Source organism: Brachypodium distachyon, chromosome 1 (genome assembly GCF_000005505.3).
Source record: "Brachypodium distachyon strain Bd21 chromosome 1, Brachypodium_distachyon_v3.0, whole genome shotgun sequence".
NCBI classification, from domain to species: domain Eukaryota; kingdom Viridiplantae; phylum Streptophyta; class Magnoliopsida; order Poales; family Poaceae; genus Brachypodium; species Brachypodium distachyon.
Genome location: NC_016131.3, coordinates 45,225,100 through 45,239,332, shown reverse-complemented (window position 1 = coordinate 45,239,332; position 14,233 = coordinate 45,225,100). Strand labels below are relative to the sequence as shown.

Here is a 14,233-nt window from a genome sequence, read left to right as displayed (position 1 = left end):
ATGGCGTTGAAACTCGAGATCAAATATCTCATGGCGGCAAAACATTAAATATATGCACACCACAAACAAGTGAACATGACGTAGATGTAGAGCGCGTGTCATGTCAATATATTCAGATATCTCATATGAACTAACGTATCACATATTCAAAAAAATTACTCCTACAAATACGCATAATCAAATGTTTATCAGATCAAATATATGTCCGACACATAAGCAATTGTCACATCTGTTTGAGGATCAAAAAATAGTTGAACTTGCATTATAGTGTCTTCTTCAAACTGGATGAATCACAAGTTGTGGTAGATCTTAAATCACTTGCAGTTGCGTTATATTGTTGTTTGGCTATCCGTGTTTATAAGTTGCCAGACTCACAAAAAGGCTAGCTACTATTGGAAAGGAGGCCCTAATGAAAATTGCCACCCTTTAACAATAACCGCAGTTAGTTCATCCCTAAACTTATACATTTCATGACCACTTTCCTCATGAATTGACATGCGCGTCTGATGCAGTAGAAGGAACTGCGTACCTTTTATACCTTATTGGAATTGTTGATGGTTTGACATGTAACCAGGGTCTTTCTCACAAAAGAACAAAGATGACATCGCATTTCTCATGGTTCCTAAAGTAGTTGTGCAATGTCATATTAGCATCTTCTGTCCTTCAATAGTATAATCATGCACCTTTGACATGATTCGTCACTTCATTCTACAAACAGCAAAGGCTCACTCTACGTTGCAGTGCCTAGAAGAGTGGATCTTGTTAAAAAATTCCAAATCAACGAAGGACTAGGCAATTGAAGGCCATTGTCAAGTACGGAGTATATAAATAGTTGTTGTTATGCATAGACGAAGATGGTAAAAGATATTATGCCATCAGCTAGAAGAGCTAAAAGACTTGGTGGATCATCGACATCCAACAAATCGCAACAGCACATGTGCATGTACTGAATCCACTGATTTAATCAAAAAATGCATGCGGTTGAAGGGTTATGGAAAATCATTTCATTGGTACATCTCAATACGTAACGGTATCACTTATGTTTGTTATGGTAATGAGTAAATTTTAAGGAACCACGGTTCTTGGGGCAGGCTTCTCACGAAACAGCACTTTTTTAATAATTTGCTCGCAAAACCACACATCTTGGGGCTAATTGTCTCAACTTACCCAAAACTGAAGTTTAAACCGTTTTGACAGTTTTCCTTACATGCGGGCCCGCTGTAAGTTGCCATCTCGGACGCAAACCCGACCCGAGCCGTTAATTCGGACACACTTTCAAGTCTTTTTTCTGACCGTATGGTTTGTTTCTTTGATTAAAAAGATACTTACAGCAGGCCTCACATGTAAGAAAAACTGTCAAAATGGCTTAAACAACAGTTTTGGGTAACTTGAGCCAATCAGCCTGAAGAAGTTTGGTTTTCCGAGCAAATTATCAAAAAATGTGGCTCCGTGAGAAGCCTGTTCGAAGAATTGTGGTTCCTTGAAATTTACTCTCTGGTAATTGATACTAGCAATGAGGATGAACACCCAATCCCAACAACTCAGACAATGGAACTTTTTTTTTGCAGGGATCAAACAAGGGTACTTGGAATAATCATGTTTTTACATATGTATGTTTCACGACACATATATTGTTGATCTTACGCACATCTTGCGTTTTAAAGTGGAAGTGATGTTTACTCTACACTATACGATTTAGTATTCACAACATATCACAATTACCCTCGTCGTATTTTTTTTCGGAGGAAATTTCTAAAAGGATATATATAGACCCAAGAACGCAATGTCAAAGGACGATTAGTGGCTGGGCATCGCGAGAGAGGGGGAGAGGACTGGAGATGAAGCGCTCCAGACCTACATTGAGCTCTTCAACAAGCCTCTCTCCACATAGCACATCTCGGCGTTGCTGTCCCTGTTCGGCTGGGAGAGTGTGGCCTCACCCCTGGAGGGGGGTGAGCGGGATGAGGTGCTGGTTTAGCCAGCTCCTCCCCTGGTTCGTGGGTCTTGTGGGTGGTCTTCTCATGGCTGACACAAACATTGGTGTTCTAGTGTGGAACGTGCGTGGCTTAAACTCTCGAGCTAAACGCATTGCGGTTCGTCAGGTTGTGGTTTCTTCCGGAGCATGTATTGTGGGATTGCAAGAGTCTAAATTGAACTCGGTTTCACGGTACGTGGTCGAGGAGTGTCTCGGGCCTGATTTTGACTCCTTTTTCTTCTTGTCGGCGGACGGCACTCGTGGCGGCGTGATCCTCGCATGGAAGGGGGCCGTGGTACAATTAGCCAACCCCCACATTGCCGAGTTTTCGGTATCGGCTAGCGTTTCTTCGGGTGCCAGTCCGATGTGGTGGATCACCGTGGTCTACGGTCCCCAAGAGGACGGGGACAAATTGCGGTTTCTTTAGGAGATGCACGACATCCGGGGTCTCATTGCGGGACCGTGGTTCATTACGGGTGATTTTAATCTCATCGTGGATCCGTCGGATAAGAGCAATGAGTTGGTTAATAGGAGGCTCATGGGGAAATTCCGGAAAGTGTTACGGGAGCTCGAGCTCAAGGAGCTCTACCTTAATGGGAGGCGCTACACGTGGTCAAATGAGAGGGAACGGGCCACGCTCGAGAAGCTCGACCGGGCCTTCTCCACTGTGGACTGGGAAACGGCCTTTCCCAATGCCTTCCTGTCGGCCCTGAGCACGGCGACCTCGGACCACTACCCCCTGCTTGTGGTTCTTGAGGCCCAACTCCTTAAAGGGCGTCGTTTCCACTTTGAGAGTTTTTGGCCCAAGGTGGACGGTTTTTTGGACGTGGTCAAGTTGGCGTGGGATGTGGCCGACTCCCCTCTAAACCCGTTCAAACGGCTTGATTTCAAGCTTAGACGCACGGCGAAGAGGCTTAGGAGCTGGAGCGATCGCTTTATTGGCAACGTTAAGCTCCAAATTCTTGTGGCCACGGATATCATTCTTCGCTTCGATGTGGCTATGGACTCCCGTGGTCTGTCGTTGGAGGAGAGGGGTCTTCACAGAACCCTCAAGCGGAAGTTGCTTGGCTTGGCCTCTTTGGAGCGTTCCATTGCCAGACAACGTTCGCAGGCTCTTTGGCTCCGTGAGGGCGACGCTTGCACGAAATTCTTTCATCTGCACGCGAGCCATAGGAGGAGGAAGAATTTCATCTCTCACCTCCTAGTGGATGGGGTCCTCCTGACGGATCATGACGAGAAGGCCGTGGCTGTGGATGATTTTTTCTCTGGTTTATTGGGTTCGGCCCAAAACGGGGATTTTTCCCTCGATCTCGAGTTTCTGGATATCCCGAGATGCGATCTCGCGCAGCTTGATAGGGATTTTTCCGAGGAGGAGATCTGGGAGGTGGTTAAGGCTCAAGAGCTTGACAAAGCTCCTAGGCCGGATGGATTTACTGGTCGTTTCTTCGTGTCATGCTGGGAGATCATTAAGCATGACGTGGTGGAGGCTTTCATGTCCTTGGCTCGGCTGGATGCGAGGAGAATGGGGGCCATCAACTCGGCCCTAATCACCTTGCTTCCCAAGAAGCAGTATGCGCGGGAGGTGCGGGATTTCAGGCCGGTTAGCCTGATCCATAGTGTGGCCAAACTTTTCGCGAAGGTTTTGGCTACGAGGTTGGTGCCAGCCCTCCCTCGGCTAGTGGGGCCGCATCAGAGCGTCTTTGTGAAGGGCCGCTGCCTGCATGACAACTTCATGTTGGTTCAAGGCACGGCGAAGAAATTGCATCAGGCCAAAATTGATGCGGTTCTCCTTAAGCTCGACATCACCAAGGCCTTTGATACTGTGGATTGGGCCTTCCTGGTGGAGATCTTGGTTCGTCGTGGCTTTGGACACCGTTTCCAGGCATGGATTTGTGGCCTGCTCTCTACGGCCTCGACGCGGGTTTTGCTCAACCGTGTCCCCGGGGAGACCATTGAGCACAGGAGGGGTCTTAGGCAGGGTGACCCCTTGTCGCCGATGCTCTTTATCCTGGTTATGGACGTGCTCCACTGTCTGCTTGAGAAAGCAGCGGAATGCGGGCTCTTGACCCCCTTGGCGGCGAGGGGTTTCTCCCATCGCACGTCCATCTTTGCGGACGACGTGGTCACGTTCCTTCGACCTTCGTGGAAGGACATTGTGGGCTGCTCGAGGTTAATCTCCGACTTTGGAGTTGCCTCAGGCCTTTGCACCAACTTCACCAAGAGCTCCGCCCATCTCATTCAGTGCTCCGACGAGCAACGTGAAATGGTTGGAGATCTTCTTCGATGTGTGACTCGGGACTTCCCCTGCACCTACTTGGGACTTTCTCTTGGGATCCGCAAGCATACGGCAAACCAACTTTGGCCGGTGGTGGACAAGGTTGAAGGCCGCCTGGCCTCGTGGAAGGCGCCCCTTCTCTCGAAGGGTGGCCGGCTGGTGCTCATCAAGTCCACGCTCTCGGCTATTCCGGTCTACCCCATGATGTCCCTTGGTTTGCCGGCCAAGATTGTCAAGGGTGTGGATAAAATCTGCCGTGGATTCCTTTGGAGGGGGCAGAAGGAGGCTCATGGGGGGCATTGTCTCGTGGCTTGGAGGTTGGTTTGCTCTCCCAAACCCTATGGCAGCCTCGGCATCCCTACCCCCCACTTGCTCAACCTGGCCTTGAGGGTCCGCTGGAGGTGGCTGGAGCGTGTGGATGTCTCTAAACCTTGGAAGGGGCTTTCCTTGAGCATCCCTAAAGAGGTGGATGAGATCTTTGAAGCGGCCACCTCTTCTAGGGTGGGGGATGGGCGTCGCACGCTCTTCTGGATCGATCGTTGGCTGCGTGGCGTTTGGCTTCGCGATGCTTTCCCGGCGCTTGCGGGGCATGTGCGGGCACGCTCTTTGCGTCGCCGTACTGTCTGGGAGGCGATGAACGGACTGTGGCTTGACGACGTGGGCCCCGACCTGAATGTGGTGGCCATTGCCGTGTTCCTAACTCTTTGGGAGTGGCTCCGAGGCGTCCGCTTAGAGGCCGGGGTAGAGGGTGTTTTGGTGTGGAATTGGGCCAAGGATGGGGTCTATTCGGCCAAAACTGCCTATGCGAACCTCTTCGCTGGTCAGCGGCGTGATCCGATGGCGTCTGTGGTGTGGGACTCCAGGGCTCCTGAGCGTTGCCGGTTTTTCGCTTGGCTGGCGGCCCGGGGCAGATGCTAGACTGCGGAACGGCGCAGGCGTGGTCTCCCACACCCGCCTAGGTGCCCCCTTTGCGATCAAGGGGACGAGACCATCTCTCACCTACTGGTGGGCTGTGTCCTTTCTCGTCAGGTGTGGCAGCAGCTGTTGATCTGCTGGGGCCACGGGGATTGGTGCCCCGAGCCGGGGGCTGACTTGCGGGAGTGGTGGACCTCCCGGCCCCTTTCGAGGCGTGGGCGAAAGGACTTCCTGACGGCAGTCACTCTGGTCTTTTGGATCATCTGGCGCCATCGTAATGACATCGTCTTCAACGGGGTGTCTCCTTCAGTCCATTGGGTGCTGGCTACTGTCCGGGAGGAATTGGATCGGTGGTGCTCTGCCGGCCTCTTTAGGAATAGGGGTGTTGGTTCGGCCTTCGCGGCGAGTAGGTTGCTTGATAGGCTGTAATTTCTCTTGTTCTTTGCCCGATGGGCATTGTAGCCGTTTTCGGCGTTGTACTAGCCTTCTGACTCTTCTCTTTTAATTGATGATGCACCCGTTGGTTGCATTCTTGAAAAAAAGAACGATTAGTTAACCGCAAAACAATTGCTACTTAAGGAGCGCTCGGTGGTATCTTAATTTGTTGCCCGCACACCTGGAATATAATAGACACATGGTCGAAAGGGATGCCTTGGACAGGCACCTCCTCAATAAAGCACACACTTAATCATTCTTTTTTCATGTAATTTTCACTCCCAAAAATTTCGACGGATCGCTTGCTATTACGCCCCGTTTGAAACAAGCGTGAATTGAACTGTTTCCTCTAAATTGAGGTGTTCCAGATCAAGCATAAGGCGCGCTAACCACTTGCATTCCTGTGCAATGTAAGAGAACGGGCAAACTTAACAAGATTCATAGATTCCTTCCATAGATTAAGAGAACCCGGTGCATATCCTTCCATCTATACTTATAAGCTTACTACTCCAGCTAGAAGTACAATGCCAATGCCTTGTACAGAGTCGCCGAGCTAGACGAAGCCTGAAGTTCCGAAGGACCTGAACTAATGGAGCAATATTCCAAATGCTAGGACTACATACACACATAAAAACTTCATGCTCGATCATACGGAGAAGTAGAGAACTGCCCCCGTCTTGAGCAATCATGGACCACAACACACAAATTATTCTTGAGACAGAAATCCACACTAAACGCATGGCGCCACCCATACCCCATGCCACCGGCTAGTCTCCAGGTTGACTTGGCTGCCGGCCGAGAGGGCAATCTAATCAGGCATCCTGAGCGGTCCCCGCGGCCGCCACCTTCCGGCCCTGCGCGGGCGACGCCGGCGGCGAGTCGAGGCAGCGGCGGAGCAGGCGCGACACGGCGGCCACGAGGTCCTCGGCCGCCCTCCCGGGCGCCCGCGGCGCCGCGCGCGCGAAGGCGCGCTGCCGGTCGAGCGCCTCCGCCGTGGTGACCCCCGCGCCCGCGCGGCGGACCTCGTCGCCCACGGCCTCCGCGCAGAGCCCGCAGACCCAGTGGCCCAGGTACTCCGCCCGCACCGCCGCGATGTACGCCGGGGTGCACTCCTCCGTGAAGCCGCAGCACTCGCACCTGGCGGCCTCCAGCACCTCCGTCGCCGTCGACATCTCTCGATATATATGTGGATTCGATTCGATTTACCTCTCCTTCTCCCAGCCGGCGTAGGACGACGGGACGGACGGCTGCTGCTGCTTGTCCTGGCTCCTGGTCCTGCTCTGCTCGCTCGGGCTAACGAAGACGGTGTCGGCGCCCGTTGCGGCTGGTGTCATCTCTCAGGCGACGTTCTCGCTCGCTCGGCGGCTTCCCCCTTTCTTTCTCTCCGCCTCGGCTTGCCGTGTACGCTTTGCACCGAAAGCCTGTGGGCATCCAGGTGGTATTTATCCGCAAACCCCCGTGGAGCGCGTGAGCCACGTCATCCCTCACCGGTTTCGTGGGGACCACACGCCGTTTGGTCCCACGCGTCGGTAGGACAGAGGGAGGTAGGTAGCTTCCGTGCGGGTTGGATCGGAGGTAAAGGGCGGTACACGTCGTCGGGGAGCTGCTGAGCTGGTTGGGTTGCCTCGTGGGCCAGTGCCCGGGCTTTTTCAATGTGTGGGCCGTGACAGCTGGCGACCTGGGCCGGCGCAAGCGAGAGGCGGCCGCCGCTCCACCGCTGGACACAGCACAGGCCCACCCAGCCAGCCGGAGGTGAGATTTGGTGCGGGTTCGGACGAGCAGTCGCTGTCGCTGGGCCCCGGCCTGCCGTTCTCATTGCGCCTGACACGTCGCTCTCGTGGTTTTATCTTGACACAAACGTTTTTGTCGCTGGTAGCTGCTCGGTTTTTCTGTCTTCGGGTTGGTGTGCCTCCAATCATAAGGCTCCTTTTTTGTTTTCGTTTACTTCACTGTAAAATTTAGTAAGAAGACACTCCCTTTCTTCTTCCTCTCCGGATTCAATAGACGTATCCTGAGTCCTGACCATCCATCTCAATCACATCACAGAGAGACGTACACAGACAAACGCACGCACCATGAAAGTAGTTGGATCAATTACGGAAAGATGCATATGCTTACATAAAACAGCTAGCTAGCGATCCGGGCAACGTGCGTGCGTAAAAAATATTGTTTTCAGACGCACGTACACGACACACACGTGCACACCTACGAACGTGTACGTGAGCTTCACAAGAACTCGATCGTCAGAGAGTCTCCAGAAAAATTCTCGACCCCAGAAAGAAAACACGAACCGGTGACCAAAACAAATCGGCCAACAAAAATATAAGACCATTCATTCATGATTGGACCGTGTCCTCCCGATCTTTAACCAACCACTAATAGATCATACCCGGCTCCGATAGAAGATGCTCGAATCATGCGCACATGTGATGATAGCAATGTACTTGTGTACGTATGGCAGGTCTATTTTCCTCGTAATATAATATTTTTTGACGGGAAAAAAACGTGCATGCATATGGATGAGATATCTGCAAATCGACGAAACAAAACGTACCTAGTGGCATGCGTGCGATGCCGCTGAATGAGTGAACGTACTACTACTCGATCGTGCGATGCCCCACATCTAAGGCCAAAAATCTATGGTGGTGAATTCTGCTGGATCGATGAATGATTCAAGTCAGGGCAGGGCAGGTGAGAGATTGCAAATATTCTTGCACCGGTACGCACTGTTGGATCAAGGCGACCATGCATCGTACGTCGTGGGAAGCACAGTGCGCGCGTCGCTGTGCATCTGGAAGCTACCGCGGCAAGAGGACAAGCGGGGTTCACATGAGCGGATCGCCGGTCGGTCGGTCGATGGATCGATGTACGTTCTGTGGGTGGATGGATGGATGCATGGATGGATTCGTTGCAAAGGTTGGTGGAGATCATCATCAGATAAGACGATAAGACCAACTGTTGATTTATCTGCATGCTTGATTTATATGCTTTGCAGGGAAGGACTCGACAGGCCAGCTGGGACTCGACATTGGTACGCCAGCCGTACGTGCGTACGTGCAATGCAACACTGCCCCGCTAACCGGGCGTTGATGCACGCTGTCCAAATACCGAACGAAATAGGAGCAAGTACTCGCTTCATAATAATTCTTGTCTCAAATTTGTTCAAAAATGAATATATCTATTACTAAAAAGCGTCTAAATACATGTAAGATTTCGATAAGAATTATGAAACAGAGAGTACCCATTTTCGTGCCACATAAATCATTAAATTTCACTAATTCATAATTGTTGGTCAAAATGTTTGAGTCCTGAGACAACCGAGAACGACGTACGTGATGCGAAGAACCAAAGGTGGGTTCTCTGTTTTGTTTCGCGTAATCTTTCGTCCCGGCACACCGTCGATACAGTAATCAAAGCGAGACGTCGCGACAGGACCCCGCCCCAGGCGAGAAACAACGGTGTCGGAGCCTCAGAACGAGAAAGAAACAGGCAGCTAGCGTCAAAGCCGTCAAGTAACTATACCTCGCCGGCAAGCTAGCACGCTGCGCCGTGCAAGTCCCCGTCGGGGGGGTTATGCTCGTCAACTTGGACACGGAGACTCTGCTGATATCTCTCTCCCGACTTTTCTGCCCCGATTCTCTATCCGTTTCATAACATCACTGCGTTGATGCTTAAGTGCTGATGGCGCAGCCCCGCGAAACCTGCGCCATGCGGGCATCTGATCGACTATCTTAACCTCTATGTAAAAGATCAAATCTCCCCGGAACAAGCTAGCATGAATTTCTGTAGAGAGTCAAATTCTAGTACTCCCTCCGTCTAACAAAAAATGCCTCAATTTTGATTAAATTTGAATGCATCTATACACTAAGTCATGTCTAGATACATTCAACTTATAGTAAATTTGAGACATCCTTTATTGAACGTAGCAAGTAGGTGATTGCCTTTTTTTTTCGTTCGTGATAGTTCGCAGTAACGATAATCTTCATGCTTTTTTTTTGAGAAAATAAAGTTGGCACCTGCATTGTAGCAGTACACAATTAGCTACTTGTGCTCAAGTGGACGGTACTCTCTCTCTCTCTGCTGCACTAGTCACTGGTCGCTGACAAATGACGCTACGAGGTCTGCCTGATGGCTTGAACTAAGTCAGTACCACATTATAAGAGTTTTGGGTACTGTATTGCTCTTATAGTAAGGTTATCCATGACGAAATGAAGCATAATCTCGTTTTCGCTGGGCGAGACAGAAACTGTGACATGACGCCTGAAAATAAATACACATTCTCAGCAAGTTGTATTATACACACAAAAAAAGCAAGTTGTATTATACACACACAAAAAAACAAGTTGTATTACACTACTCTAACCAGCCATCTTAATCACTTCGAAGCGATGGGAGGAGCGCCGATGGAATGCTCTTTCGCCGGCTTAAAGACGAAAATGGCGTTTCTTTTGAGTTTTAATCAGGTGAAGTTTTCAGATAAAATGTCCATTTCTTCAGGCTGAAAGGATAATGAACCTCAAGGTGTCTTCTGGCACAACTTTGGGACGTCCAAAATAGACATGATTACCCAGACGAGTCAACACTACTCGCTAGTTAACGTTTTGCCATTGATGTGCCATATCCCTTGTGGTTGTGGCCTTGTGGGGGACACAAAACCAAAGTGTCCCTTTTACTGCAGGTAGCAAGGCCAGGATCGATGCTGACTGAACTGAATTGGCATCCCCTGCCGAATGCTTATCTGTAAGTGCACCTGGCATTATCTTATCACGTTGCTTAGTCACACCAGAGCCTTTTCTTGCACCAATGTCATCCTCACCTTATTATTCCTGAAAGTGCAAACTTGGTGTCTACCAGATGGTGGAGAACCAAAAATTTGGTTTGTTTGCTGCTTGTTTGATGAGATCCCCATTGGGGAAATTTCCAAATGATTGCAGTAAATTTAGAACTACAAAGGTACATAGGTTCATCAGCGCTAACATGACAGGGAGAACAAGAATATTTATTGACTGGAACAACAAACACTTCTCAAACCTCTATGCCCTAACACCTCACGAATATGCTGATCCATAGCTACTACATGTCGGTTAATACAGTACATCATTGCTGATTGCTGATAAACACCACAATCTTCATTTCTTCTACCCGGCGGCATAGAAACTGAAGCCCTAAGCTTTTAACACTTGAACATATCGAACACTGCATCAGCTAGGCAGGGGCGGCGCTACTGGAAGGAATCACAAGAGTGTTGCATGCACCAAATGGCTGCTTCTTGCAGGCAAGCATCACGGTTGAATGGATCTTTGAAGGTTCAGCCATTGCCCCATTTCCGTAATCCCCACAGGCCAGCTTTTTCGTAATGGGTGGGATCAAAGTAATGCCCAGTTGGTTGATTATCTCAATATGGCGCCCTGTGAACGGGTTGTTCCACATGAAGGTGTTCATAGCTGGGGCAACAAATAGTGGTTTACTGTAGTCCCATGCTCTCACTATGCATGTCAGGAGGTTGTCACATAACCCACCAGCAATCTGAGGAAAGCTAACAAAATGTCAGTTTGGGCTGCAATTGAATCAACTTGCTGCTATCTTAACATAATCAGGGTTCAACATCAAATCTAATGGTTCATGTGGTAGAGAAAACAGACCTTGGCCAGAGTATTTGCTGATAAAGGAGCAATCACCATAATATCAGCCCACTTGCGCAGTTCTATGTGTAGAACCTCGTCACCTATCTTCTTCCAGCTAGACCATTCATCATCATCAGTGTAAAGAACGACGTCACTAGGTAGAGATGATCTATCAATAAAGTGCAATGATGATTTGGTGACAACAGCTCGGACTTCCGCCCACTCTGAGAAGCTACGACAAAGGCTCTCGAATTTTATAGCAGCTACACTTCCTGAGGCAGCAAGGAGGACCCGAGGCTTACTGGGTTCCAGCATCGAGCTTTTCTGTACAGGTTCTGATGTAGCCATCTGCTTTGTTTGGACCGATCAACTGCATTAGAGTTACAAGAGATTTGAGGATTTACGCTGGTATACAAAAACATTATCCACAGTGCACACTGCTAAATTCTGGGATGAAATCAAAGCGAAACAGCGAAAAATTTCATTTCAAATATGCACACAAATATTTCTTTTATCCCATAATTCTTGCCATGAACTTTATCTTGTACTGCTCAGGGAATGATGTGTCTGCATTGGGAACTTTGTTATCATCTAGGAATCACGGATACGCGATACGGGGATACTGTCACATGGCAATTTCTCAAAAACATGGATACGTTTGTATATATAGTAGTTATTTAAAGAAAGAGAAACCAAAGATTTTCATAGGATAATTATCGATGTTGTTCTCTCCACATAATCAAATAAGGTTAAGCAAATAAAGATTTCACATCCTACCAAGCAAGCATTGTGACTTAACTCAAGCAAACTTAGATGATAGCATGACACCATGGTCCAAAGGTTCAGAGATCATAATAGTCATATTTGCTGCCGTTGTGCTTCTCTCCACATGAATCAAATAAGGCTAACCAAATAAGTTTCTGCCACTGTACTCGTGCTTGAGCTCCCAACCGAATCTCTGCTCGATGTGGGGTAGGGGTACTGCCGCTGGTCATGAAATCTGAACAGAGAGGGAAGAGAATTGAAGAAGATGCAGACTTAGACCTGGAGAAAGAGAAGACTCACTGTGAGAGGAAAGAGGAGACCGCCAGGGCAGCAGCTGCGACCGGTGACGGCAGGACGAGGAGGCAGAGCCGCCTGTTAGAGGGGTGGGCTGATCTAGCAGCTGGCAGTAGCAGGCAGCAGCGGGAGGAGGCACCGGGCACAGGCGAGATGGTGCCAGCGACACCGCGAGGAGGTGGCGCCGGCGGCTGCGTGCCTGTGTATGAGTCGAGAGGAGATTGGTGTGGCGGCTGTGGCCTGGGGGAGTTGGGGAATGGGGAGTCGGGAGGGATTTGTCACTTTGGGTAGGGTACAGTATCCCCTTAGGTATCTTGCCCTTTTTATTTTATTTTTAATTCAAAAATCGATGGAGCAGGGCAGTATTCGTGCAGTATCCGATATGGGTATGGCAGTGAAAGGACGTAAATAATAGTTGGAGCTGTTAGTTGTCGTTTTAAGGATGCTAATGTCGTGCTTTACATGTGGTGCAACTATTATTTACGTCCTTTCACTGCCATACCCATATCAGATACTGCACGGATACTGCCCCGCTCCATCGATTTTTGAATTAAAAATAAAATAAAAAGGGCAAGATACCTAAGGGGATACTGTACCCTACCCAAAGTGACAAATCCCTCCCGACTCCCCATTCCCCAACTCCCCCAGGCCACAACCGCCACACCAATCTCCTCCCGACTCATACACAGGCACGCAGCCGCCGGCGCCACCTCCTTGCGGTGTCGCTGGCACCATCTCGCCTGTGCCCGGTCCCTCCTGCCGCTGCTGCCTGCTACTGCCAGCTGCTAGATCAGCCCACTCCTCTAACCAGAGAGCTGCACCGACGACATTCTCGATTGCTTGCTAAACGACTGTCTGTGAATTGATACAGGTAACAATTTATTCAGATTACTGAACAAACACAGCCAATTGAATTAATCGATCCCACTACACACTATCCAAATCTGAACACAAACACGAACTATGGATGGTGGGAAATTTATGGTGGGAAATTTAGACAAATTCAGGGTTAAATTAAAGCCCAGTTCAACCACCCTATTAACATGGGTAGAAGAAGATTAGGGGTTTTGAGCACACACAAAAAAGGTCCAGCAGCTTCCTCATCCGACTACGCAAATTCAGCCGCTCCCCAAATCCCTTCCATCCCCCAAACTCGGCCGGCAGCTCGGGGCTCCCCATCCCCCAACTACTCCAACGGCAAGCTCCCTCCCGCCAAGGTATGCTATCCCTTCCCCTCTCTCTGGCTCGCGCTCCCGCTGCCGCCGGGCTAGACGCAGGCACGCAACTACACGGACCGGGCCGCGGCCGCTCGACGAGGGACCAGAAGGGACAGGAGGAGGTACAGAGTGGGAGGTCGGGCACTGGGGCGAACCGGATCTGGACGAGGCGGCGATGTCACCCGGAAGGCGAAGTGGATCCGGCGCGCGGCGTCGAGGGGAGCGGGGAGCCCGTGGGCGGCTGCAGCGGCTGAGGGAGTCGGCGACGGGTGAAGATTAGTTGCGGGAAGCAATAGTTGGGCCCTAGTCGATGTGTGGATTGGTTGAGAAGAAATGCGGCCTTTTGTTTCAGGTTTCGTGGCTACGTCGAGAATGTTGAGAAGAATCCAGAAGGACGGAGAATTTGAGGGAAACAGACAGAGCGGTTTGTTGGGCTGTAAAAACAAAACATATGCGAGATTGGTAGAGGACGCTATATTCGCTAAAACAAAAGGCAGAGGAAAGGGTCTGTGTAACGGACAGTCGCCTGCTTTGTGGCTCCTAAACAGGCGCCTGGTATTTCACCTTAAAATCAGGCGCCTGTTTTTTTTTGCCAAAAACAGTCAACTAAAGTTTGAGCCGGCCGGTTGGCAAAACAATCAGCAGAGTGCTAGCTTTGGCACCAACATAACACAAATTCAAACTACAACGCCGATAACGTAGAACAAAAATACTTGTGCTTTATGGTTTATGG

At 49.8% G+C, this 14,233-nt stretch overlaps 2 protein-coding genes and 1 long non-coding RNA gene across 7 annotated transcripts; 1 reads left to right on the top strand and 2 right to left on the bottom strand.

Moving 5' to 3' along the window:
- Window positions 1-6,016: 6,016 nt before the first annotated feature.
- LOC100836827 lies at window positions 6,017-7,034 on the bottom strand. Its single transcript, XM_010229594.3, has one exon. The coding sequence runs from the start codon at window positions 6,770-6,772 to the stop codon at window positions 6,413-6,415; it is 360 nt and encodes a 119-aa protein (XP_010227896.1). The 5' UTR covers window positions 6,773-7,034; the 3' UTR covers window positions 6,017-6,412.
- Window positions 7,035-10,489: 3,455 nt separating this feature from the next.
- Window positions 10,490-13,860, bottom strand: LOC100835817 (phosphopantothenoylcysteine decarboxylase). 5 transcript variants are annotated; one of them, XM_024456603.1, is made up of 4 exons: window positions 12,290-12,450; window positions 12,002-12,224; window positions 11,243-11,594; window positions 10,490-11,126 (listed from the first exon to the last, which is right to left on the bottom strand). In XM_024456603.1, the coding sequence occupies exons 3-4, from the start codon at window positions 11,570-11,572 to the stop codon at window positions 10,806-10,808; spliced, it is 651 nt and encodes a 216-aa protein (XP_024312371.1). In that variant the 5' UTR covers window positions 11,573-11,594; window positions 12,002-12,224; window positions 12,290-12,450; the 3' UTR covers window positions 10,490-10,805. The 5 variants fall into 5 exon arrangements, with proteins under 5 accessions (XP_024312371.1, XP_024312370.1, XP_003564141.1 ...); XM_024456602.1 differs by having other exon boundaries at window positions 12,023-12,224; window positions 12,290-12,449; XM_003564093.4 differs by lacking the exons at window positions 12,002-12,224; window positions 12,290-12,450 and adding an exon at window positions 13,656-13,860.
- Window positions 12,290-13,138, top strand: LOC112269711. The gene is made up of 2 exons (XR_002961614.1): window positions 12,290-12,372; window positions 13,099-13,138. It is a non-coding gene; the product is annotated as an uncharacterized LOC112269711 (long non-coding RNA).
- Window positions 13,861-14,233: the final 373 nt, after the last annotated feature.

Coding starts and splice junctions, on each gene's coding strand:
- LOC100836827 (XM_010229594.3), bottom strand. CDS start 6,772: ATGTCGACGGCGACGGAGGTGCTGGAGGCCGCCAGGTGCGAGTGCTGC.
- LOC100835817 (XM_003564093.4), bottom strand. CDS start 11,572: ATGGCTACATCAGAACCTGTACAGAAAAGCTCGATGCTGGAACCCAGT. Junction 11,127..11,242: donor CAGCAAATACTCTGGCCAAG/GTCTGTTTTCTC, acceptor AGCTTTCCTCAG/ATTGCTGGTGGGTTATGTGA.